General features: G+C 43.5%; 3 protein-coding genes across 4 annotated transcripts; all 3 read left to right on the forward strand.

Annotated features, from left to right (window-relative positions):
• Positions 1-1581: 1581 nt before the first annotated feature.
• Positions 1582-14623, forward strand: osgn1 (oxidative stress induced growth inhibitor 1). 2 transcript variants are annotated; one of them, XM_030728671.1, is made up of 9 exons: positions 1582-1771; positions 2490-2603; positions 7782-7844; positions 9033-9169; positions 9245-9436; positions 9661-9752; positions 10555-10754; positions 11077-11420; positions 11523-14623. In XM_030728671.1, exons 1-9 carry the CDS (start codon positions 1660-1662, stop codon positions 12111-12113), a joined length of 1845 nt encoding a protein of 614 aa, XP_030584531.1. In that variant the 5' UTR covers positions 1582-1659; the 3' UTR covers positions 12114-14623. The 2 variants fall into 2 exon arrangements, with proteins under 2 accessions (XP_030584531.1, XP_030584532.1); XM_030728672.1 differs by lacking the exon at positions 2490-2603 and having other exon boundaries at positions 1584-1771.
• Positions 14624-15501: 878 nt separating this feature from the next.
• Positions 15502-17264, forward strand: LOC115779823 (zinc-binding protein A33-like). Its single transcript, XM_030728673.1, has 2 exons — positions 15502-15619; positions 15712-17264. The coding sequence occupies exon 2, from the start codon at positions 15729-15731 to the stop codon at positions 17211-17213; it is 1485 nt and encodes a 494-aa protein (XP_030584533.1). The 5' UTR covers positions 15502-15619; positions 15712-15728; the 3' UTR covers positions 17214-17264.
• Positions 17265-18593: 1329 nt separating this feature from the next.
• LOC115780242 (E3 ubiquitin-protein ligase TRIM39-like) lies at positions 18594-20663 on the forward strand. The gene is given in 3 exon segments (XM_030729334.1): positions 18594-18762; positions 18888-20090; positions 20093-20663. Coding segments are annotated over 2 exon segments (1368 nt in total). The 5' UTR covers positions 18594-18762; positions 18888-18904; the 3' UTR covers positions 20275-20663.
• The last annotated feature ends 4795 nt before the right edge of the window (positions 20664-25458 follow it).

Genomic DNA, 25458 nt, shown 5'->3' on the forward strand with positions numbered 1-25458 from the left:
AAAAATATTATGCGTATTCTACATCATTTATTTGAAAGCTTTAGCTTCTTATTATTGTGCTGATTCATTGCATCATTATAGGTGAAGGTACTCAGAAATATTTAAGTGATTAAAATCATGAACAGCTAGAACACTGGACACTTTTCTCTTCTTAATTTGCCACCTGTGTGTATGTGACGTGGCTGACCTCTGACCTTTGACTGCAGGTAACCTTCCTGTGCCCGGGGTTTATAATAGAAAGCTCAGAGGGCAAAATAAGTCATTTGCATGGCTGCATTTGGCTGCCTTCATGCTGTATATCTGCCTGCAATTCAAATTTATGGTTTGTTGTCTGATTACGAGGCCTCTCCACCAAAGCTTTCCTCTCATGTTGGCTTTGAAAGATTTATCCAAACAGGAAGCCTCTGAGTTACACATTCAAAGCGGGTTCATTTATTCCTCACTCCCGGGTTTGTCTGGTTTTCCATGAGAAATAAAAGAGTCCACTAAAGCGCAACAACCAGGTTTCATCTCAGAGGAGGAGGTCCCACTCTGTTTGCATTTCCAGGAACCGCAGACACCGCAGCATGAAACGTTTTAGTTTAGACTAAAATAACATTAAAGTTAACACCACGAAGCCTTAACAACAGCGTTCATTAAAAATACACAACCGTGACTCAGCATTACCGGTCATGAATGACGTAACATGTCGGAGGAAGCCCAGCGTGAGTCAGCAAATTTCGGACAACTGCAAACGTATTTCATTACAGACAGGTGTGTGACAGGTGTGTCTCTGTCTCTGCAGGTTATTTAAGTCTGGAATAAATGTATATTCTCAGGGATTATGTAACGCTCCTGGTTCTCGACCGTCAGGGAGCTTCAAATATTAGAAAAACAGCGTTGGCTCTGGGGATGCTGCACGGACACTTTTGCAGCCTGTAAACCAAAAAATGAGAGCAAATATTTTATCATCATCATCATGTTGTATGTCATGCTAGTTTTTCATGAAATATTTTGATATTTCATGTTTTCTTGCTGCTGTACCATAATAATTTCCCTTCCGGGATCAATAAAGTATCTACCTACTTATCTATAACACATCTTTAGTTTAATGTGCTCACGGCTCGTCCTGTTTTATTAAGAAAGAAACTCTGAAAGAGTCAAAACTGTGTTTAAACTGAATTTCTAAACAATAAACTCAGACAAACAAATCTGAGAGCAACTGAAAGCAGTAAAATGAACTCAGCAGATAAACGTCAGCTTTTTTCCCTTTATTTTGTCTATTTTGCTGCAATCAAATCATTTCGCTGGTAATCAGCTGTTTGTCATGTATTCATTCATTCATGCAGACACACACACACACACACACACACACACAAACTGTACTTCGCTTTAATAATGAGAGAAACGCATTATTAAACCCTCGCGTGCACACACGATCTTTGCGCACGCTTTCAGCCTACAACACAGACGCGTAAAGATGGCGGCTGGACCGGGTGGGGGTGTTAAATTCGGGGCAACACGGTTAACGAGGCCTGATTCTGATTGGTCGATGGGGCGGGACCCTCAGTGCTGGTACATTATGGAAGAGAACGTGCCGCACGGCGCAGACGCTGGAGCCTCGCTTTGTACACGTGCGGAGAAAAGGGCGAGTATAAAAGAAGGGGGCAGAGCTGCGGCATGACGGAGCGGAGACAGCAGCAGCTGAGAGACACAAGCCGAGCCGCCGGATCCCATAAAAGGTTCAAACAGCAGCGCAGAGGACGCGGAGGCTCGCCTCCGGGACGCACCGGTGAGTAGCCTCAGGCCACCATCTTTGCTCTTAGACATTCATTCAGGGTTTGATCCGCGTGGCTCGCGGATTATTGCGCAGTTTCACTGATCTGAGGTCATGGAGGGGTTAGGCATGAGGCACAGTTCCCAGCTCCCGGACGCGGGCGTCATGCCGCTGACCCGCCGGGTGGTCGGTGGTCCAGACCGGATCGATCGGCTGCAAGTGCATTCACAGAGTGGGGTGGGGGGCATCCAGAGGCGCTTCTAGGATGGACCAAAGGAAGGAAAGAAATGAGTTTCAAAAGGAAGATCTAAGATTTTAAAGGAAAGCGCTAGAAGCGCCTCTGACCGGCGCAGGAGACAAAAGTGCAGCGCAGAAAACATCTGCAGCCCTGCGCTCTCATACAGATGTGTTCAAGTATCAGTCCTAATCCTGCTCAGACTGCAAACGCTTTATCAGTTAAAGCACCAAAAGTGAACGTATTCAATATTCATGTGTTACAGCGGTAACACAGTAGCAGCTGAGGACATCACAATACAGACGTACATGAACATGAATTAGCAGATAAATGTTTTACGAACGCCAAACTTTAAAACAGACATGGAGGAAAACAAGCTGTTTGACTTCATTTGAACATAATTAAAAGTAGCGTCATAAAGAGATGGTTAAATAAAGTGCAGTGAATCCAGCTAAATTAATGTTTTTTTCTGTTTTTTTTTTTTTCTTTTTTTTTTAGTTTTTCCACTACATGACTACACATTGTTACATTATCTGAGGTGGAGTCGGTCACAGGAAACAGGCAGGAAGGTCAGAGGGTTGCAGGTGTCACCCAGCACAGCAGGGAAAAGAGGTTAGGTTATACAGCCACGTGAACAATTACCCGCGTGGTTGCTCTAATTTATATTATGTCATACATGAACTGTTGTCATATTGAACATGCTGAGCTCAGTGTATGTACAGTAACCCTGCGAGCCAACAGCTCAGACTTTATGGCCCCACTCTGGGATGTTAATGAGGCCAGATATCCTTAATATTGGAGTCTCAGGCACGCAGCTCTGGCTGTGAGCCCAGAAGCCCCACCCACCCTTTGTTTATAACCTCAGAAGAAAGCAGTCTTTATCTTTATATTTATCAGTTAACTTAGCAATCGATTATTCTATCAATCAAGTTTTATTAATAAGAAATAATAAATATTAAAAAGAGAACAAACAGGTATTTTAAAGTGAACTGCAGTGTTTTTAATAGTTCATCTTTCAAAAAAGGGAAACCCTTTCACTGCACTGACATACTGAAATCATTTTTTTTTTTAAAGGAAACATTTCTTAAATGCATAAATAAATAAAAAGTAGAGTAACATCAAATGCCTTTATTCTGTCCTCTGGGAAGACTTTATTACAACAATTACTTTACTATATATCTCCTGGGTGAGATAGATTTAGTGGCTGTGTGTGTGTGTGTGTGTGTGTGTGTGTGTGTGTGTGTGTGTGTGTGTGTGTGTGTGTGTGTGTGTGTGTGTGTGTGCCATTAAAGAATCATGTGACGGCTCCAGTGAAGAAAAGCGAGCGTGTCACTGTTCTCATATCTCATTTCCTGCTTCATAAAACACACATGATGGTGTTAAAAATTAATGTTAATAATTAATGTTACTAATGAGTCACCATCCATCCAACAGCAGGTCAGTGGCTCAGGTTTACAGGCACATATACAGAATATTTTTTACTGGCCTGTGAGGGTAAAAAACCCAAAACTTTCATTTTAATTTTAAATATTTAATACAGTTTAACTAATATATTTTAATAGAGTAGAATAGCCCTCATTCAGTGTGTGCATACTGAAGCTTAATCTACAGCAGGTACGTCACCCATACACGCCTCACCTGCCCTAAAGAAAGTTCCAGGAAGTAGTTCCCTAGAGACCAACATGACACATGAATATACCCAAAACACCCAAATATTTACATTACAGTGACTGCTGCTTAATGCTTTGGCCTGCATTACTGCACAGGAACAGTTCTGGTTCTTCTGCAGGCGCTGCAGACAGAACTGGAATCTCATTAGCCGTCTGCCAGGTGCAGACGGTGGATTATCCGGCCAGATGCAGGGAGGCTTAAGGCCGGCGTCTCTCCATATGGAGCGTTTCTGAAGTATTTTCCGCAGGTACAGACTGAGTCATGCTGGGTGTCGCATGAAATAAAAGACTGGGATTGAGAGAGGCGTTCCTGCATTAAAATAGCATCAGCAGCTGGATAAGAGATCAGGCTTTGCTATATTTGCAGCCTCACGAGTGGAGACTGATCCAGTGTCCTGATTTAAACTTCAGAGAGGGAAACCCACCCACACGTTTGTTTCTGTGACGGCCTCCCTTGCTTCATGATGATCATTTATTTAAAATCTTTGTGTAAATATGCAGTTTTGTGATGGAGTTTTTTTGCACGAGCAGGATACTTGATTATATAACGATGAGAAGCTGATTCACAGCACTGATTTATGATCTTCTCAGGAAGTCCTCTATTATGGTTTGAAATGATATCGAGGCTTATATCACCAACATGCGCTCTCACGTTGCATTGTGCGCACACGCACACACACACACACATATACACTGGAGTTGTGTAAGCATGCAGAGGCTGTACTGTGTCATTGTTATAGCTGTGCAGTTACTAAGTTAATTATATTCTGCACCTGTGGAGGATAAACTTTCCTTTGCAGTGGGTGAGAGTTACTGGAAGCAGGCCTTAAAATAAACTGTGTGTGTGGGGAAAACCTGTTGAGCAGGTAGATCAGTGCGGCGCTTTATCTGGTCTAAAATTTGTATGTTTGTCAGAATCAGCTGATCTGTGTGGTGCATGAAGGCACATGTGAAGGAAACACACAAAGTAAAGTACCCACTCCACAGGGATGATGGGTTGATTCCTGAAGCAAAGCCACACAAAGCAAACACAATCCATTGTTTCATAACATTAACTAATACAAATGAGCATTTTATTTTTATTACACTGTAGATTAATTCCTTTTTGGATGGTGTCTGTATTTAAATTAAGGATTTAAACCAAGACTTTAAATCCTTATTGTAGCAGTTAATGACCTCCAGTCAGCGATCACATTCTGGTTGTTTGTCAGCTGTTAATAAAACCTGTGTAAAATATCTGAGGTGTATAGATAATGTACACGCTGTGTATGAGTATCCTTAACTTTCTATGGTGGCATTTTTTTTAGTATAAAATCAGCTAAACTGAGGATTATAAAGTAAGAGGAGCTCTTTCCTCTGATTAAACCATATTTGGTTTGTGGTCCTTAAGAGCTGTGCCCTCACATTAGTGTAACTCACCCCTCCTAAGTTTGATACATTTTAGCTACATTGTAGCTTAATTCCACTTTTTATAAAGTATAAACACTGAAAAACTCTGACGACTGTGCTGCTCCGTAAATCCACAGCAGTCGTTTTCCTTGGAAAATAGTGGAAAGCTAATTATCCTAGCAGGTCAGTCCTGCAGGGAAACCAGGCTACTGGGGCTTCCAGTACACGTGTGTGTGTGTGTGTGTGTGTGTGTGTGTGTAGTCTGGCTTTGCTGGGCTCTCTGCCAGCCTTTGCTCTCTTATGTAACTCTTTATCTTTCTCCCGGCCTCGTTGTTCTCGCTCGTTCTGGTTCCTTCGATCCTTTCTGCTCTTTTTTTCCTGCTGATCTCGACCTCGTGTTTTCCCGGTCATCCTCGTTTCCTGCCATGCCCTGTAATGACTCTGTGTAAGCATGACTCTGCAGATTACTGACAGCAGCGGCTCGCCCCGTCTGTGCTGTAGTGAGATTGCACATCTTACTGTAACTGACGTCAGGAGCTGTGTTACAGTTGTCTGTGTGCAGCGTCTGTAATCGGGTAAATACATTAAGCCCTCACACCACCCTCTGTAATTCACTTACAAGGCGTTCAGTGCAGTTTTAATGAGTCGCGTTACAGATGAACAGAGTTGTGTTTAGTGGAAAGTGTGCGTCCTCACTTGCTCTGGTTTCTGTGCAGGAAAAAATGAATATTTCCTGATAATTTCCAGCTCATTGCATCACCGGGGTGGGAGAAGCTAACTGCAAAACTAAAACAAAGGGCCCTCGTACCGCTGCTACTCTGTGCACTCATCCAAGGAGCTCGATTCTTCTAAAATGGAGGTGGATGACCTCCGTCCTTTCACGCTGGATTAAAGATGAGTTATTAAAGATAGAAAAACTCAGAGACGCTCTGATTTATGAAATCCTGGAGACCGTTATTAGTTTTGTGTGATTCACCGATGAGGTGAGCCCCTCCTAATGAGAGCATTCTCCTTCGTTTCTTTCTGGCTGTTAATTCAGTTTAATCCTGCAGCCTGTATTTGGTGACAGGTGTGGGAGTGGAACTGTGTGCAGACACTGAGATTCCAGCGGAGTCGATGATCATTTTAAAGCTCAGTGTGCAGCGTGGATCTCATAAACGGGGGCCGTGTGGAGTGAGGCTTTCCTCCTGAATATCAGTTCCTCGGCTCTTTTGTCTCCGCGCTCCGTCCTCCTTATCACGGTCACGATAACGGCCGAAGGACACGAGATTTTCTCATTTGATGGAATCCCAAACATGCGGTCTGGTTGCTTTTTCCACGGTCAGCCTGTCTCTGAGCGAGCCTCCCCGTGTGACCTGCACGGATGAACGTTTGGAGCTATCGCCACAGCTCTTTCGTGACCTTCGTCTTTCCAGGATGTCCTAAAGACATGATCACATTTGTTCACACTGAAACAGCCTGTCGGAGTTTTCCTGGAACAATTCACACTTTCTCTTTGACTTGTTTGTTACGCATCCAGATTATCCTGCTGTCACGTTCCCAGTTTTGGTCCTGTGAGCTGCCTGAGTGCTATAAATGGTAAATGGTAAATGGACTAGTTCTTATATAGCGCTTTTCTACTCAGTATGAGCACTCAAAGCGCTTATACAACCTGTTTGCATTCACCCATGCACTCCCATTCATACAAGCACTTCCATTTTTACGAAGCTAAGTGCTTTTACCTAACATTCACACGCATTCATACTCTGGGGTTAAGTATCTTGCCCAAGGATACATTGGCATGTAGCCCGGAGTAGCCAGGATTCGAACCGCTGACCTTCCGATCAGTAGGTGACCTGCTCTACCTACTGAGCTACAGCCACCTGGCTCATGGTCCTTTCAGCATCAGCAGCAGTGTCTCCTGTCACAAAGACGGACAAAGGCAAGTGTCCTCTGATGGGATGCTTCTTCTAAAAACAGTCTTTTTGCCTTTTATTATTTTAAAAGATCCTCCAAGGCCAGATTTTGTGGAAATAAAACTTGTGTTTGTGTGTCTGCTGCACAGCTGAGGTTTTATCGATCTGAGTTTAATTCAGAGAAGCTCTTCAGGGGGGGGGGGGTGCTGCATGTGGTGGGGCTGAAATATGATGTGACAGCAGCCAGTGTTACACATGCTGCGACGAGCAGGCAACATGTTGCACATCACTGAGTTATTAAATTAGATTTACTTTATTCTCATGGTGGAGTAAACACCGTTAAACTCACAGTAATTTTTTTATTGTATAACTGATGTGTGTGTGTGTGTGTGTGTGTGTGTGTGTGTGTGTGTGTGTGTGTGTGAGCTGACCTCCATGTGCTATGTTGATCTTCATGTCATGAGTGATTTTAATAGCAGTTATAGTACAGATAATCTGCCAGCTTCAAACGTTGAGGTTGAACAAAGTGAATCGAGAATAAACGAGGAAGAAAAAACGGTCCTGAGATGAAGTCACGCTCATCTCTCAGAGATGATCTTTCTGTGTGGTTTACAGCGTCTGTGGCAACAACGTAGCTTTATGTTTCCCATGAACTCAAACTGTGACACACTACTGTGTGTGTGTGTGTGTGTGTGTGCCACAGGTCACATGAAAATGACCTGCACTCACCATTGTTAATGCTGACTGGACCTAACAATGATTAACTGTCTTGAACTACTTTCCCAGTTTTATGTAACAGCGATGAGATTAAAGACGTTTTTTCCTCATCTTTGCAGGTGAAATGGACCTTCATGATAAAGAGGTTCTCCGTGGAGACATCTGGCCTGTGGTGATTATTGGTAAGAATCGCTCACATGAACAGTTTGGTTTGATGGTGCTGTGAGAAACCTCAGCTCAGGTGTGTGCTCAGTTAAATTACATTTATCCACCTGAAACAGATTTACCACATTTAGACACCTGAACACACACACACACACACACACACACACACTAATTAAACCTGAAACATTAAACCAGATCATTGTGATTTCTCTGCGTTTGTTGGTCTTTTGCACGACTCTCGGTTTCCAGCCTAACGGTACGTTAGCCACAGCTAGCCTCCAGTCAGAGAACTCTGCTTGATGGCTGCTTACAGGCCAAATATGGCTGAGATTTTAAGAGCTGGACTCACCAACAGCAGGAAGCAGAAGTTGCACAAACTTGAGGTAGACGGTGCTTTCAAAAGGCCTGCAGTGCTTTAAAGGGGACCACCTGTTTGCTCAAAGGGGGAGGAGCTAAAGCAGGTGAGGGCTGCCCCCGGGCCCAGTTTTAGATAAATGATTATTTTAAACTGTGAGTCATGCAAACCTACTCTAGTAAAACCCGAGAATGGAGAATATGAGGATGGAAGTGATCATGAAGGTCTCAACCCAAGACCCTCAGTGCTGCTCTATGCTAGTGTGGTCTGGGTGCCCTGTAGAGGGGGGGTGGTCAAAGGTCACTGATGTGGAAATGAACATAAAAGGTCCCCTTCATAAGAACTGTGAGCCCTCCTGCAGTGCTGATTACAGCTCAGTGAAGGGACGCGTGTCCGTGAACCGAAGCTGAATCCAGATTAATGATTTAAAGAAATCGGTGAATCTTCATGTGAACAAACGCTGTTGCCCTTAAAAACGTTCGGCTGCATTTCTGTGTTGCGTAACAGCATGAGAAGTGAAACTGTGATAAGCAGGAGTGCTCACGACTGATGCAATTCTCCTGCTGAGTCATTCGGCCTCGTGCACTTTTTAATATCCACATCCAAACCTGCTGAGTCATGCTGACTTTAATTTCTTTACCGTTCGCTGACTTTGCATTAACAGCGTTTATTTTATGTTGAGGTTAAATTGATTTATTCTAATTTTCCTTAAATATTCAGCTGCTTCTTTAAATCCTTAAAGCTGTTCTTCAGTAAAATCAATAAAAACCAAACTCCATTAAAAGAAAATGCAGAAAGCCCAGCACAAACACCCAAACATCACCTCACCTATTTTCTCCCCCCTCCCCAGGTAACGGCCCCTCAGGCATCTGCCTGTCCTACCTGTTATCAGGTTACACCCCTTACCTGTCACCTGAGGCGTCGCACCCGAATCCCCTGCTGTACAGCAAGCTGGCGGAGCAGCCTCACCTGTCGTTGCTGGAGCAGGTACAGGTTTTTTGTTTGAGTGTGAAGCTGTGTTAGCGCAGCGTGAACAGAGCCTCACGGATCCTCTCTTTGCAGGACTTGGAGTATCTGTGCGAGGGGCTGGAGGGCCGATCATCCAACCCCGTAGCGGTGCTCTTTGATTCCTTGTTGCTGCCCGACAGCGACTTTGGATTTGACCACACCTCTCCCCTGGAGTGGCGGTACGAGCCAGAGCGTGCCGTTCCTCACCTGGTGCTGGGGAAGGGTCCACCTGGAGGAGCCTGGCATGTAAGTGTCTAACCCACTCTGTGATTTGTGTAAGCAGGAGGATAAACAGCTGGTTCTTAGTCCTTAGTCTCCATAAAAAGCATGAGTCTTTGTACTTTGCCAAATAAATCTACTTTGATGGTCAAGACAGGAAAAAGCTTTGCCAGCTGCTGATTGACACACAGATACTGATGTGAACACGATAGGAGGCAAAGTGATCTGATCACCGTGTGTGCTGTCTGCAGGCGATGGAGGGCTCCATGCTGACTCTGAGTCTGGCTAACTGGATGGAGCTCCCTGGACTGAAGCTGAAGGACTGGATGAGAGACAAACGCAGGTCTGCTCACAAGAAAACCTCACTTTGTGTTCAGCACTCTGGTGTTTGTGTACAAAAAGATGTCTCCATGATGGAGACACCATCATATTGTCTTTATGAATAACAACTCTTTACCAGCCAGGCTTCTGCTGGAGCTGCTCTCTTAGTTAGCTTATACTTGGATTAAAAATAAACTGTATTGAAAAAAATGCACATGCTTATCCCAGGAACCTACAGACACACACACACACACACAGCCATGATTATTAAAACTTGATAACCAAGCTGTCAGTGCAGTGAGGCTACTACGACCACTATATCCTCTGAAAGCTATTAAGACTAGCATGAGCTGGATGACTGAGACCCTGTGAGACCGAAAGAGTCTTAAATTCATCATTTTCACCACAAGGAAAATATTACTTTTCCTTAGTGGCCCAAAGTTTCAGCAGCACTGAGTTATAAAATAAAAGGGCAAAGCCCTTCGTGTTCATGCGTCACTCTCTGAGCCCTGCATTTGATTTACATACAATAGTAATTTGTCACCATAGCAACATGAGAGGACTATAAGATAAACTTTAACGATCCCACCTCAAGTCCAGATAAGGATGAAAGAAAATACAGATATCAAAAAGACGATTTACATTTGTAGCCATTAATGTCTGTGCATCACTCTCAGACACTTTTTGGTTTCTACAACAACTTTATGTTCTGTTACAGATTTATTTATTTTTTTTGTTTGTTTATTTTACTCAAAATAAACAAATATCTGCTTTCTGTTCCTGATGCTGAGAGTCTGTAACACACGTGCATCTCCTGTGTTCAGAAATGTACGAAACGACCGTGCCACACCAGCAGAGATCGCCTCCTACTACCAGCACTACGTTTCCCAGATGTCCCTGGAGCAGAACTTCGCCTGTGGGACCGTAGTCACCTCTGTGAGCAGGCAGCCCAGCTGCCAGGAGGGGTCGCCGCCCTGCTGGAGAGTGATGGGACTGCAGCGGCGAGAGGGGGAAGAACTGGGAGGTACAAACACTCCTGATCATTAAGATTTCTTTATTAAAGTGGAGCTGTTCTCATGTCTGGATTCGTGGGCTGCACTAATGTAGTTTTGCATGACCCTTGCTTGGCCTTGGTGCAGCCTCTCAGCTCATTATTACTATTTAAGCCAGCTTGTTTTGATTGGCTGCCCCTTGTAAAGATCAAATGACCATATTAGGGATGTCCTCTCCCTCTGGTATATACTGCCATCTAAAATGAGCCTGAGCTTTAGATTCCTATAGAAATATTATACATACCAATGCTATAGAACCACCTCCACCTTCTACTTCCTGTCTCCTAATTCCAGATGGTTCCACGGTTTCGGAGGAGGTGCCTTTCTCCCTGTTGGCCCACAATGTGGTGTTAGCGACGGGCACACACGACATCCCGGCCAGACTCGGCGTAGAGGGCGAGTCCCTGCCCTTTGTCTGCCACTCGTTCTGGGATCTAGAGGCGGCCATCACTCGGGGCGAGCTTGACCAGTCTTCAGACCCCGTTCTGGTGGTGGGGGCGGGGCTCACAGCAGCTGACGCAGTACTTGCCACCCACCATCTCAGCACCCCTGTCTTCCACGCCTTCAGACGCTCAATCACCGACCCTGAGCTCATCTTCAACCAGCTGCCTAAACTGCTTTACCCAGAGTACCACAAGGTGAGCAGAGCCAATCAATTTCCTGGCTGATCACCTTTTTCCTGAACCGGGCTGTCTGGGGTTTAATCAGCTAACCTCTCTGTTCTGTGCTTTGGCCTCCAGGTTTACCAGATGATGACTCAGCAGCAGCATCAACCAAGCCATCCACAACAGGACCACACCCGGGACCTTCATCACCATTCCACCCCTTCCTCTTCCTCCTCCTCCGTGCCCCGATACCCGGGTTACCTGAGCTTCCCGTGCCACAGAGTTGTGGAGTTCAGCCCTGACCGGAAGTGTGTCCTAGAGTCAGACGCCGGCGAGCAGACGGTGGTTCAGGTCTCTAAGGCTCTGGTTCTGATTGGCGCCCACCCCAACCTCTCCTTTCTAGACAATAACGGCTGTTCGCTTGGCTTGAATCCTGAAGAGCCCATCTCCTGCCGGAGGAACCCAATAGAGGTGGACCCGTTCACAAACAGGGTGATAGCAGCAGATGGGCCAGGCATGTACGCCATGGGGCCGCTAGTGGGCGAGAACTTTGTCAGGTTCCTGAAGGGAGGAGCTCTGGCTATCGCGAGCGACCTCACCAAGAGACAGAAGGAAGAGGCCGAAAGAGGAGAGGGGGAGCTGAGCATAGACAGGTTCATGGACAGATGTGTGGACAGACAAGTGGCCACTCAGACAGAAGCAGAGCTTTTCCTTGTGGATGTGTAGCACATTTCCTGGGATTGGTGGGTTTTGTGTACTGAAGCAAACTTTGGCGAACCGATTGAGAGGAAGCCACACAGGCCATAGTTCCTAGAAACCAGAGAGTGGGAGGATCACACAGGCAGCACAGAGCTCTGATATCCTTGGATAAAGAAAAGCCTCCAGATGTGAGGCAGAGCTGTTGGCATCAGAAACACGTCAGTCATTTATACGTAGCTGAGCGGAGCCAAAGGATGCAGTGGAGCAGAGACAGGTGGCCAGTTTGTGTTGTTCTTATCTGGTTGTACAGGTAGATGTCACTACGTCAACATGAGATGGTTTTTAAATTATTATTATTTTTTTTACATTAATATCCTGTTATATTTAATTTTTTTAAATGTAACCAATAAAATGTTTTCCAGCGCCATCTAGTGGTCAAATAATCTCCACCAGCTCTTTTAAAGGGGACCCAGTTCAGCTCCATATTTACTGATGGACTCGTGCACACGCTGACCTCATTGCTTTAAACTTTGGTTTAATATGAACTTCCTCTTTTTAACAGTGTGTCCATGACAGATATGTAAACGTTAAAGTTCAGCACTAGCTTCCATTATATGCACCCTCGATTTAATAATTGCAGGCCGATGAGGATGGACACAAACAGGTGGAGAAGCAGAGGAACCGAGAGGAAGAACTCTAGTCATCCTCACAGTTCAAGTTTCCTGTCCCTACAATAACCTCTGCATCAGAGTTTAATAAGTCAGCAGCACCATATGTGACAAACCGGCACGCGGCCACATCCTCGGGCTCTTTAACAATGAGGGTAACGAACGCGTTTCCATATGAATCATTTATTCAGCGGTTGGACCCGTCGGGTTCAGTTTTGCAGTTTTCTGAAGCCATCAAACTTATTTGTCATGTGACTGTGGCTGTTTGTTTGTCTTGAAGTATAAAAATATTTTAAACAGCATTTTTAATCTGCAGCTTTCAGAACAAACTTCACTGAATCGTTTCCAGCCAGAAGTACAACGATGAATGTTTTCACGTGAATCTGCCGACACTTTGATTTCCTCAGAGCACTTTTTACCCCTCGGCCTGACGAGGCTCTCAGCTTTGTGAACGCGATGACGAGAACGATGTCATCGATGCAGATGCAGCTACTGAGAATCTCAGATCTTACCATAATGATGCCAGTGTCATTAGATTGTAGTTTATATACATACAGCACCAGTAATTAGCATGTCTTCCTTTAGAGGACTCAAAAATGCATCAAGAGGCTGATTATGCAGTAAAATATGTCTGAACTTCTTACCTGTATTTACACCTGAGGTCTGCGTCATCTTTGACTTCAGCCCTGCTTTGAGTCGTTTTTGGCTGTCAGGGCCCAAAATGATGCTCCTAACATGCAGGCTGTGTTTCCCAGAAAAGGTTCAAGTCTGCTCGGGAAGAACAAAGTATTTTTCAGGGAAATTATTCCGTACCAGGATGAATCCATGTCTGGGAAACTGGGTGTGGCCTAACCGTAACCACGTGATGGGTCACGGTGATCCAGGAGAGGAAAGCTTTGGGATTCATCTTTGTGCCAGAGGGGGGGGGGTCCACGGGAGCACTGGCCCTGCCCGGGGTGTGCGCTGACCTCAGTCCCACAGAAAGATGCTGAAGCTGAACAAAGTCTGCAGAGAAAATCTGTATAAGAGCCATCTACATTTGGCTTTGATCTGTTTAAAGAAGGGATCAAAAATGTAACCAAGTTTGAGGTTCTGTCACTTCGACTCGCTGCTGGAAACTTTTTGAAAATTATCCATAATTATTTTTGTTTTTAAGGTGACTGTTGATCTGTAAATCGAGCCATGCTGATTTCAACCTTTTCATGGATTTTATGACAGAAAACTACAAAAATAAGTCCCTTACATTTAAATCTGATCTCATGTAGACAGCTTATTATATTAGCATATACACTAATATTGTTGAGACACACTAGAGCTTCTTTACTAAGCACTTAAAATTACCGACGATAAAATCAGAAGGTGTAAGATTATATTCTAGTTTGTGGTACAAGCGTTTGACTGCAGCTAACATGTTTTATGATTAATAAACTGTAAACTTGTATTGAGTGCATATAAGCTGATCTCTGTGTATTTGTACCTTTCATAAAGTTGCAAAGAGATGTTTTTATTTTTGATGAATGAATCACTGAATTTCTGTCAGGTTTCTAATGTATTTATTGTATAATTACTTTTTAGCTCTGAAGATGCTCGTTTTAAAATAACTCAGCAGGTATTTTTCTGTGTGCTGCTTCTGAAATATGACCTACAGCAGCCGACGGTGCCTTAAGACTCGTTACTCACAGGATTTTGTTTCATAGCAGAATAAAAGCACGATCATCTGAACGTCTCTTTCGTGATGTAGTAAAGTCATGCTGTGCCTGTCTGTAGATTTTTATTGATTTATAGTTCAGAATAACTTCCATCTGCATAAAATGTAAAAATTTTTCAGTGTTCATTTGTATCATGGTTTTTATTAAACAGCAGATTTTCAGAAAATGTCTTTCTCGCTCTTTTTGGACCGTTTGCTGCGTTAACCTGGAAACAAAGAAGCCAGAAGCAAAAAAATGGTTTTCCATGTTCAGGGTCACGGGGGGGCTGGAGCCTGTCACAGGGCTAACACAGAGTTTCACACCTGTGGGCACTTTGGAATCACCTGTTAACCTAACCCCAGTACCTGCATGTCTCTTGGAGGAAACCGACACAGATATACAGGGAGAACATGCAAACTCCACACAGAGCGGCGAGGGGGAAGAAAAAGTTCATTACATTTTATCTGTTTTATTTATATGATTTATAATATCCTGTATATTCACATAATGCATCCCATAAAAATGCACCCTCAGCATTTTAAATCTCCGAGGATTTTAATAATAGTTTAAAAAGTGCAGTCGAGCTCGTTTGTTTAGCGGGGAGGTCGAATAACTCAGATTCAGTTGGATGCCAGCTCACACTGACTCGCTCATGGCAGCTGTTTGTAAAGATGCTGCGAGATTAAAAACTCTTGAACTTTTATTTAGTAGCTTTTCACTGGAGCAGGTGAAGAGGTGAACCTGTCAGACACAGCAAAAACTTTGGGAGCAGCCAAATTCTTAAATACTGAAAGACCACAATAGCTTATTAAAATGGATGATCACAGGATTTTCTTATACTTAAGAAAAATGAAGAGACACCTTCATGAATGAAAACGAGGATTTACAGCAAGGTGCAAACCACAGGTTACACCCAAGAACAAAAAGGGGCTAATGTGGCTGTAATTGCTGCAGTTAGGGCAACATTTTTTTTTTTTCTCGGTGCATCATTTCTGTAAACAAGTTAAAAGTGAGGCACCTCCTCTGGTGAGCTCCACGTGTTTCCTGACTAACTGAAAAGAGGAAGCAGAAGTTCGACTGAGAGGAAATGCTGAACTCGTCATAAACACAATAACATTCAGCCGAAGAGAAAAGCCACAGAGAAAGAAGAGCTTTGGGATTACTTCACCTAGTTTATGTAAGTTTTCAGAGAGCTGAAACTAAGAAGAAGAAAGTACCAGTGAAAAAGATTAGTAAATGTCTAACTTCCTGTTTGTGCTGTGTTAACAGCGTCACTCGCAGATAAAATGTCCTCTGGGATACAGGAAGAGCTCTCCTGCCCCGTCTGCCGGGACATATTCAGAGACCCTGTTGTTCTGTCGTGCAGCCACAGCTTTTGTAGAAACTGCCTGAAAAGATGGTGGAGAGGGAAAGAAATACGCCAGTGTCCCGTTTGTAAGAGTGCATCCAGAAAGAAACACCCACCCTGTAACCTGGTCTTAAAGAACCTGTGTGAGAACTTCTTACTGGAGACCGATCAGAGAGCTTCAGCAGGCTCTGAGGCTCTCTGCAGTCTGCACCGTGAGAAACTCAAACTCTTCTGTCTGGACCATCAGGAGCCGGCGTGTCTCATCTGCAGAGACTCAAAAACACACACCGACCACAGGTTCAGACCCATCGACGAGGCTGCACAGGATCGCAGACAGGAGCTCCAAACATCCCTGAAACCATTACAGGAGAAACTGAACAGCTTTGAGCGAGTGAAGGGAAACTTGGTTCAAACAGCAGAACACATTAAGAACCAGGCCCTTCACACAGAGAGGCAGATTAAGGAGCAGTTTAAGAAGCTTCACCAGTTTCTGCAAGAGGAAGAGGACAACAGGATCGCTGCTCTGAGGGAGGAAGAGGAGGAAAAGAGTGCGAGTATGACTAGGATGATTGTGGCTCTGAGCAGAGAGATGGCAACTCTCTCAGAAGCAATCAGAGCTGCAGAGGAGGAGCTGAGAGCTGAAGATGTGTCTTTCCTCCAGGACTACAAGGCCGCAGTGAGCAGAGTCCAGCAGCTCCCCCTGCTGGATGATCCACAGCTGGTCTCAGGAGCGCTGATAGATGTGGCTAAACATCTGGGCAACCTGACCTACAACATCTGGAACAAGATGAAGGGGATGGTCTCCTACACTCCTGTGATCCTGGATCCAAACACAGCTGAACCACACCTCATCCTGTCTGCAGATCTGACCAGTGTGAGTCTCAGAGAGAGGCAGCAGCTTCCCGACACTCCGGAGAGGTTTGACGACTATCCGATCGTCCTGGGCTCCGAGGGCTTCGACTCGGGGACTCACAGCTGGGACGTTGAAGTTGGAGACAGTCCAAACTGGCTGGTTGGTGTTGCTGAAGAATCAGTTAGAAGGAAGGGACAAACAGACTTTAAGTCTGGGTTGTGGGCAGTGTGGTTCAGTAAGGGCAGTTATTTCATACGTTCCCCTCTGGATTCGTCCTCTTTCCATCCTGAGAAAAAGCTGCAGAGGATCCGAGTTCAGCTGGACTGGGAAAACGGAAAGCTGTCGTTCTCGGATCCTGACAGTAACATTCACACCTTCACACACGCTTTCACTCTGAAACTCTTTCCATTCATTTACACCAAGAACAAACGCCCACTGAAAATATTACCACCGGTGTGTGACGATGATGCTGACAATGATGGTGAAGGTGATTCTGATGAAGGTGGGGAAACTGTTAATGTCAATTTTGATGATCGTGATGATGATGATGATGATGATGGTGATAACTAATGCATTAGAGTGTAGATGAACTAAAAACAGTGTTCTTGTTTGATTAAAATAACCGTAACTATAAACTGGATCCCATCTTTTGCTTCCTGAATATTCCTTCGAGAGGCTGAAATCTCCTGTGAGCAGAGGCCACAGTGAAAGCACCAGGATAAACATTTTATGTTTTCAGCCATTCATTCTGATCAGAGCATCCTAACGAGATGAAGGGGATGATCCGAAGCTGCTGAATCACAAAAATGAGCTGTGATAAAATAAAATAAAAAACAGCAGCAGCAGCTGCTGCTCTGCTTTCTCAGGACTCACAGTTTGGGTTCGTTTCTCCCTGTAACCACCTGCCAGACACCTGCCATAGAAACTGTTCTGACTGCACCTGGAAACTTCCAGATTTTATGTGTTTCACAGCATCAAGTATACACAAAGAGACCTCCAATAAAACATGTCAAAGTTTATTGTTTTGGGACCAACATGTCCACCAAATCACAGCACAAAAGGAAGCTGCATGAAGCCTCAGTGTTAGCATGTGAGCTGCTGCTATGTTAGCATTTGGAGCCATTCTTGGGAAAAGGGTGGAGCGCTGTTATCAGCTGAGACTAACCAGGTTGCTAAGAAAACTGCATTTTGAAACTGGGTTTCCTGATAATTGGTACAAAGTAACAAAGTCACATTGGTTAGAGCTGTCAGTGAATAGAGCCTCAGAGATGAAGAACGGTGAGTAAAATAGAAGAAAATAGAATACAGGATGAATCTAATGGGACCATTTTATGATATGATCGTTTAGACGCTGTCAGCTCAAACTAAAGGTTATATAATCAGGTCATCACTACAGTATGATCAAAGCACCGGCTGCAATGATAAAGTACGCCTGAGGAAGTAGGCAGAAAAAACTCTACAAGCTTACAATCTTTTAACCGTTGGAAACAGTGATTTTTTTTCTCAGGGTACTCGCTCATAAAATTTGGCTCTTTATTGGAAATTAAATGAATCTGAATATCAAACAGATGCTTATGGCCTGGTGGAAGATGAAGGATTAGATTTACTTCTAACCGGTTCAGTTGACCGCTGGGTCACCAGGTTGAGACGAACTGGACTCAAAGGTGCACACAGACATGAACTCGGAGCAGTCGGTGGGTTTGTGTTACTGAGTTTAATAATGAGTGTGAATAATGACTGAACCCTGCAGACGGAGCAGTTTGCAGGGTTCCCTTCACTGTGGGATGAAGGAGAGTAAGAGCTGGACTCCAGTGGAATCACAGTTTTCAGGCATCATCATGAATGCACTCAAAAAAAAAAAAAAAAAAATCAAATGCAGAGTTTCTTTGTTTCTATGTTGTAAAAAAATAAACTACCTGTAGGTTCTGTATCTGAGAGGAACACCTTAAACTTGAACCCACCTTTGCTCTGGAAAAGCTCCACCCATTCTTTCAGTAATGCACAAAAACAGGAAACACAGCGAGCGATCTTCTTCCTGTGAGAAAAACACAAACGTGTCGGAGTGCGAAGATTTATTTCAAAGACAAAACCACAACGAGAGGACAACAAGGAGAAACTGGTACAGTTAACATGACCTTTTTACCTTCTGCACACGCTAAATTTGACTTGATTAAAGTCCAACGTGAAAGTGAAAGTAACCTGAGCGCCTCCTGTTACTTCACTCTCTGCTCGATGTGATTTCAGCTTCAATCAGAGAAAAGATGTCTTTCCAGTCTGAGGAGGAGCTTTCCTGTCCCGTCTGCTGCAACATCTTTAAGGATCCTGTTTTCCTGTCGTGCACTCACAGCTTCTGTAAGACGTGTCTGCAGAGCTGGTGGGCAGAGAAGAACCAACAGCAGTGCCCCGTGTGTAAGAAAATATCTCAGCAGCCTGATCCGCCCTCCAACCTGGTCTTAAAGAACCTGGCTGAGGCTTTCTCACAAAGCAGAGCTTCAGCAGGCTCTGAGGCTCTCTGCAGTCTGCACCATGAGAAACTCAAACTCTTCTGTCTGGACCATCAGGAGCCGGCGTGTGTCATCTGTCGAGATTCAAAAGCACACGTCGACCACAGGTTCAGACCCATCGATGAGGCTGCACAGGACCACAAGGAAGAGCTCCAGAAATCCCTGAAACCATTACAGGAGAAACTGCAGGTCTTCCAGCAAGTGAAAGGAAAGTTTGATCTGACAGCAGAACACATTAAGGCCCAGGCTCAACACACAGAGAAGCAGATAAAGGAGCAGTTTAAGAAGCTTCACCAGTTTCTAGATGAGGAAGAGAAGGCCAGGATCGCTGCTCTGAAGAAGGAAGAGCAGCAGAAGAGTCAGAAGATGAAGGAGAAGACTGCAGCTCTGAGCAGAGAGATGGCAGCTCTTTCTGCCACAATCAGAGCTGCAGAGGAGGAGCTGAGAGCTGAAGACATCTCTTTCCTGAAGAACTACAAGGCCGCAGTGAGCAGAGTCCAGCAGCACCCTCTGCTGGATGATCCACAGCTGGTCTCAGGAGCGTTGATAGATGTGGCCAAACATCTGGGCAACCTGACCTACAACATCTGGAACAAGATGAAGGGGATGGTCTCCTACAGTCCTGTGATCCTGGATCCAAACACAGCTGAACCACACCTCATCCTGTCTGCAGATCTGACCAGTGTGAGCGCTGGTGAGAAACAGCAGCTTCCCAACAATCCGGAGAGATTCGACTACTTTCCAATTGCCCTGGGCTCCGAGGGCTTTAAGTCAGGGACTCACAGCTGGGACGTTGAAGTTGGACACAGCACAGACTGGAAGGTCGGTGTGTTAGCAGCGTCTGTCCAAAGAAAGGGAGAGCCACAGTCTGGATTATGGAGGGTCGGGTTTTATAAAGGCGAGTACTCAGCGCGCTCGCTGCCCGAGTTTTCCACCACTCTCTTTTAAAGACAGTGAAGAAGGTCAGAGTTCAGCTGGACTGGAACAGGGGGAAGGTGTCATTCTCCGATCCTGACACCAACACACACATACACACCTTCACACACACTTTCACTGAGAAGCTGTTTCCATACGTTAGTAATCTGAGTAAAGTTCCACTGAAGATGTTACCTGCATCAGTGAAGTAGGGCGGTCATCGGTATCCATGAAAGGAAAGGGACACATGGTGGAGACAAGTACCAGGGTTAGAATTAGCTTTGGATTTTACATAATAGTTTAGTTTTAGTTCGTTTTCAGAGTGGTTTTGCTCATTTTTATTAGTTTCTATTTTTGGTTTCATGCTTGGCTTTAGTTTAGTTTCAGTACTAGTTTTAGTATTTGCATATTTAATCAGGTGCAAGATTCAAGGTGCAAAAGTGGCTATTGTGTAATGAAAACTCGACAAAGATACCGTTTAAAGAAGCACTATGTGTTAAATGTGTCTAATATTAAGGACACACATGAACATCAACAGGGAGAAACAAAGAAAAACATGAACTCCCAAACTCAATAAACTCTACAATAAACTCCCAATAAACAACAGCATCAGTGCAGTAGATTAACAACAGCTACATGTGGCACTGCATGAAAAGTGGGGTTTTCGACAGTTTCTGGCATGTAATATTGCCGCGCGCCTTGAGCTTTAGGGCTCTCAGCAGGAGCAGGAGGAGGCTGTGTCAGTGCTCCCTCAGCTCCCCCCCTCCTCAGGTCTAGGGCAGGCTCTCATATGTAAAGGAGGTTTCTGTGAGTCATACAAATGCAAATCAAGTACTCACCAGTGGTCACCAGTGGTCCTACCAGTGGTCTACCCCTCCCAACAGTTGTAAGCAGCATATTTTTATTTTGAGATATATATAATCAAATTTACATTATCAGCTTTTAAGCCTTTTTCCATTACAATGTAACTACACATAAATTATACAGCAAAACATTCAAACAAGACTAAACTCAGAAGAAGTCATTCTATTTTATAAATTAGTATTATCTAGTTGGAAATATACTTTTGGACGTTTTCAGCTTTTGTCCCTTTTTCCAATAAGGCTGTGAGCTTCTGTCTGTGAGCTTCTGTCTGTGAGCTTCTGTCTGTGAGCCTTTGTCATGGAGTTTTTTGTGAACCCTGAACTTTAGTGGACTGAGGGAGATAAACAAAAGGCTATAACTTGATTTTGGTGACACCACAAGCATTATTTTCATTGAAAAGCAAACTCAGTTTTCAGTCTAATTCACTGTAACTAAAAGTCTGTCACACCATCATCCTCTCCTGTACAGTGGCTTCCCAGCTAGCATTGAACATTCAGACAACATCCCATGAACGCTGCTATAAACGTTCAGTGAATGTTCACATGCATTAATGACATTAAAGACTACCAAGGCAGATGGAATAAGAAAACATAGAAACATATAAACTTTTATTTTGCTATACATGGATGTACATAAGAGATATCAGCAAAACCTTCATGAGAAAAATGTAAAAAAAAAAAAAAAAAACAGACAGTGATGTGTGTCTTCCAGCTCATAGGGGGTCGTTTTGACTGTTGGGTTTTCTCTGTATTATTGTAGGGTCTTTACCCACAATACAAAGCGCCTTGAGGCGACTGTTTGTTGTGATTTGGCGCTATATAAATAAAATTGAATTGAATTGAAATGAAATTAATTGAATTCCGTGTGGCAGCTTCCTCGCCTGTGATTGGACAATACAGATCACATGTGGGATCACGCTGAAGGTCTGCAAGACCAAAGGAAACCAGTGCGGTCGTTCTCTTCCGTTTAAACTGAATGGCGTTCTTTGTCTACGCTGCTTTCCTGGTACAACAATGGAGGTCGTCTATATTTCAACACCCCAGAAGCTCCTCGTGAAAGCGGGCCTCTCTACCGGCCAGCTTCAACCAGCCCCGCTGCAGACGAGAAGACACTGCTGGCTGCAGTGAGTGGATTATCTCCTCAGTTACTCAAGTTTCTACTAGCTGAAAGACAAGATGGCGTCTATTGTGTAGAGACTTGATGCTCTGGACTCTAACAAAGAAAAGACAGCAGCACAATCCGAAAACTGCGGTAAGACTTGGTCGTTTCTAAAACAACAATACTAAGAGTGGAGGAATGGTCACAGTAAGCTGACAGACGTATTGTGATTTGGTTTCTCATTTTTATTTGGTTTCATCTTATAGGAAGCAGTTCCTGCACAACTCCGACTCCAATAAAAGGCGATCCTCGAAGCCTGAACTTTGATTAAACTTGAAATTTAGTGGGATGATGCACGTTGGAGTTGTAACCACTTCTTGTTCAAAAGCTCAAAAATCTGAAGTTGCCAGGGTACGACACACACGTCGCTACAGTGTTTCGATGGACTGACTGAGTCTGATGTGATTAAATCTCCAGGAGGAGTTTGTAAAAGGATAAAAGCACTGAAATTCAAAACAGCAGACTTGCTGTTGGTTTAGGGCATGACTGCAAGTGTGTTTTTCATACATCTCTGCCTGATATGTATGTGTTCCCAAATTCTTACTCATATGTGAGACATCGCAGTGGGATGAATTTGCTGCATTTGCAGGAACTGCTATGGAGTCATTTTGTGCCCTCCGTGTGGAGAAATGTGGACATCTGCACCCCTGACATATGAGAAAAAATGTAATCTTTTAAAAATTAGAGGCCCTGTGAAAAGCTTCTCTGAGGTCTTCATTATATCTTCTGTTTCCTTCACCTCCTCAACCCTCCAATTGCCAGTTGCTTGCTGATAGGGGATCATCAGATGGCTGGCATCTTTGCTTTACATTATAAAGGGCCTTAAGATGAATGCAGTTGTGAACTGGTGCTATAGAAACAAAACCGAAGGCGCTGATTATTAAATTCAGTTCCCACAGCTGTGCTGAAGAAAGAAGAAATTCTCCTTCACGCGATCAGGACGTGAGAGTCAACATGACCCAGCAGACAGCTTTCCTGGCATGTCAAGTTGCCTACATTTAATTGTCCAAATCATTCCCTGCAGGCACTGGATGGTTCAGCTCCCTGTTTGTGTCTCTGCAGAGTGAACCCATGAAGTGGATTAATGCCTGGCAGAGAGCAGAGCAGATCAGTTTGGACTGATTTTCAGGGTGACGCAGCTGATCGGGCTTAGCTCTCATCATCCTGTAAACATGACCAACTGCACACAATCTGATCTGTCCTTTCATGTCCGACACAACACAGATGTGTCCACAGTCAAGACACACAGACTGAGCTCAAAGCTGTTGTGTCACATAAGAGCTAAAAATAAGGAAGTGGCTGGCGGTATGACTGCAGACTCCAAGAGCAGATCAAGCTGTAACGATTGAAGCTCATTCTATTACATTAATGTGATATTTGAAGCAATCTTTACTTGTGTTACCTGTACTGGTTTGAATCTTGCTTATAGGTCAGGGACTGCTTTGTGTCTGTAGGTAATCATACATTTGAGCAAATAATGATGTGGGGTACCCCAAGGCTCCATTCTGGGGCCTCTTCTTTTCAGTATCAACATTCCTCCACTGGCTCGGATAACGGAAAAAAACTAAATATGTCACCGGGAGGAGTACGGTCACAAGCTCTGGAGAAATACATTGAACATATCAACATTTGAATGTGGCAGAATTTTCTTCATCTAAAAATAAAACTGATGTAAAAGTTTCAAATGGGTCAGCCAGAGTCAAACAGCCAAAAGCTGTGCGTTACTGGCAAGAAATTAGATTTGTTACATCCCAGTTTTTATGATTGTTTCAGCAACTTTGTCATTTTGTAAAGTATTATGTAAAATTTTGTGAAGTATTCACGATTAATAAAAAAAAAAAAACAATCTTTGCAGCTTTGAAGGGAATTGCTGAATTTTTCCCGTTATGGACACTGCAGAACGGTTGCAACAATTCTAAGCTCTTACAGTTTACCCTCATAAATGTATTTTCTTATGACAAATTTATTTATTCTCATATACAGACATAGCTCTTAAGTAACACAGCAATATTGTCAATTTGGATGAAAAATGGTTATGTTCCACATCAAATGTGCAACATTTAATTTAAAACAAGTACAAGCTAATCAGTGAAAGTTCAATTAATATTGATTTATTTGTACTTTTAAGATGATGTAATTTTAATTCTGACACGTACACAGTAAAACATTTATTATTTATGCACATCAGTGTGTTGCAAATAAGCTGTGATGTAACATAATTCATCCTCATGCCTGTAGCAATGTCATATACATGGAATATATAGACATTATAAATAATTAAGTATGGTAATGTTTATATTTGCTGTTGCATCACTCGAGTTATGCACCATTATGGGCAGTACACAATTAAGTTGAGAAACACAGTGACAGGAGAAAAATGATTATTGTCAATTGATAATACAAAGTATCCTCAGTAATTACAAAATAAATGTAACAAAAAATTGGAATGCTCAAAAATAAATAAAACACACACACACACACACACACACACACACACCTACACCACTCCAGTAAAAACCCTTGTTTATCACACTCCAGTCTGCAAAAGAAGGAGCAATATCAGAATAAACTGGACATAAAAACTGAAAAAGCATTAAATATGTAGCATTTTTTTTTAAATGGCAGTACAGGAAATGCAAATGTGTTACATCATAATTTGGAGGGTATATTTGCGTTCATATTTCAAATGAACAACAATTTATGTGGAATCTGTGTGAGCTTCATCACTAGGTCCAACTTCATATACGCAACACTGACTCACAAAATTTGATCATTTACTGGAAAATATTGTGTTACACAGGCAAACACAGTTTTGCCATTTAATTGTGGCTGACACATTAAGTTGTAAACCATAAACTGAGCCAGAAATCTTGGATATCAAGGATCAAAGGACGTGTGTCCCAGCATGGTTTTTAAAAACTCATATATGCACAGACTGAACTCAAACTACTCATGAAAGACTGTCTCATAATACCTAAAGTAGCTAAAAGAAGTCAGGAAGTGTAGCAGAATCATTCAAAAACAGATGAAGTTGTGACAGTTCAAGGTACTGTCTTCACATGTGTACGACCACAGCCGGCCGGCATGCTGTGTAGCAAAGTACTAAACTGGTCTGAGTCTCTCTGAAAGAACAGGAACTGCTTTGTGTCTGCAGGTAGTTGCACACTGATTACTGAAGTAATGCTCAGAATGAACTCAAACTGCTCGTGAAAGACTTTGAAGGCGATGCACAGATTTATACACTCATGTCACCAAGGGTGCGCAGTCCCACACAAGCTCTCACTAAGTGCACATCAGCATTTGGAGGTAGCAGAATTTTCCATAACTAAACAAAAATGAAACTGAAGGAAGTGTGCTTGTGTTTTTCTTTACTG

Source organism: Archocentrus centrarchus, chromosome 5 (assembly GCF_007364275.1).
Source record: "Archocentrus centrarchus isolate MPI-CPG fArcCen1 chromosome 5, fArcCen1, whole genome shotgun sequence".
NCBI classification, from domain to species: Eukaryota; Metazoa; Chordata; class Actinopteri; order Cichliformes; family Cichlidae; genus Archocentrus; species Archocentrus centrarchus.

Coding starts and splice junctions, on each gene's coding strand:
- LOC115779823 (XM_030728673.1), top strand. CDS start 15,729: ATGTCCTCTGGGATACAGGAAGAGCTCTCCTGCCCCGTCTGCCGGGAC.
- osgn1 (XM_030728671.1), top strand. CDS start 1,660: ATGACGGAGCGGAGACAGCAGCAGCTGAGAGACACAAGCCGAGCCGCC. Junction 1,772..2,489: donor CTCGCCTCCGGGACGCACCG/GTGAGTAGCCTC, acceptor TTTTTTTTTTAG/TTTTTCCACTACATGACTAC. Junction 2,604..7,781: donor CAGCACAGCAGGGAAAAGAG/GTTAGGTTATAC, acceptor TCATCTTTGCAG/GTGAAATGGACCTTCATGAT.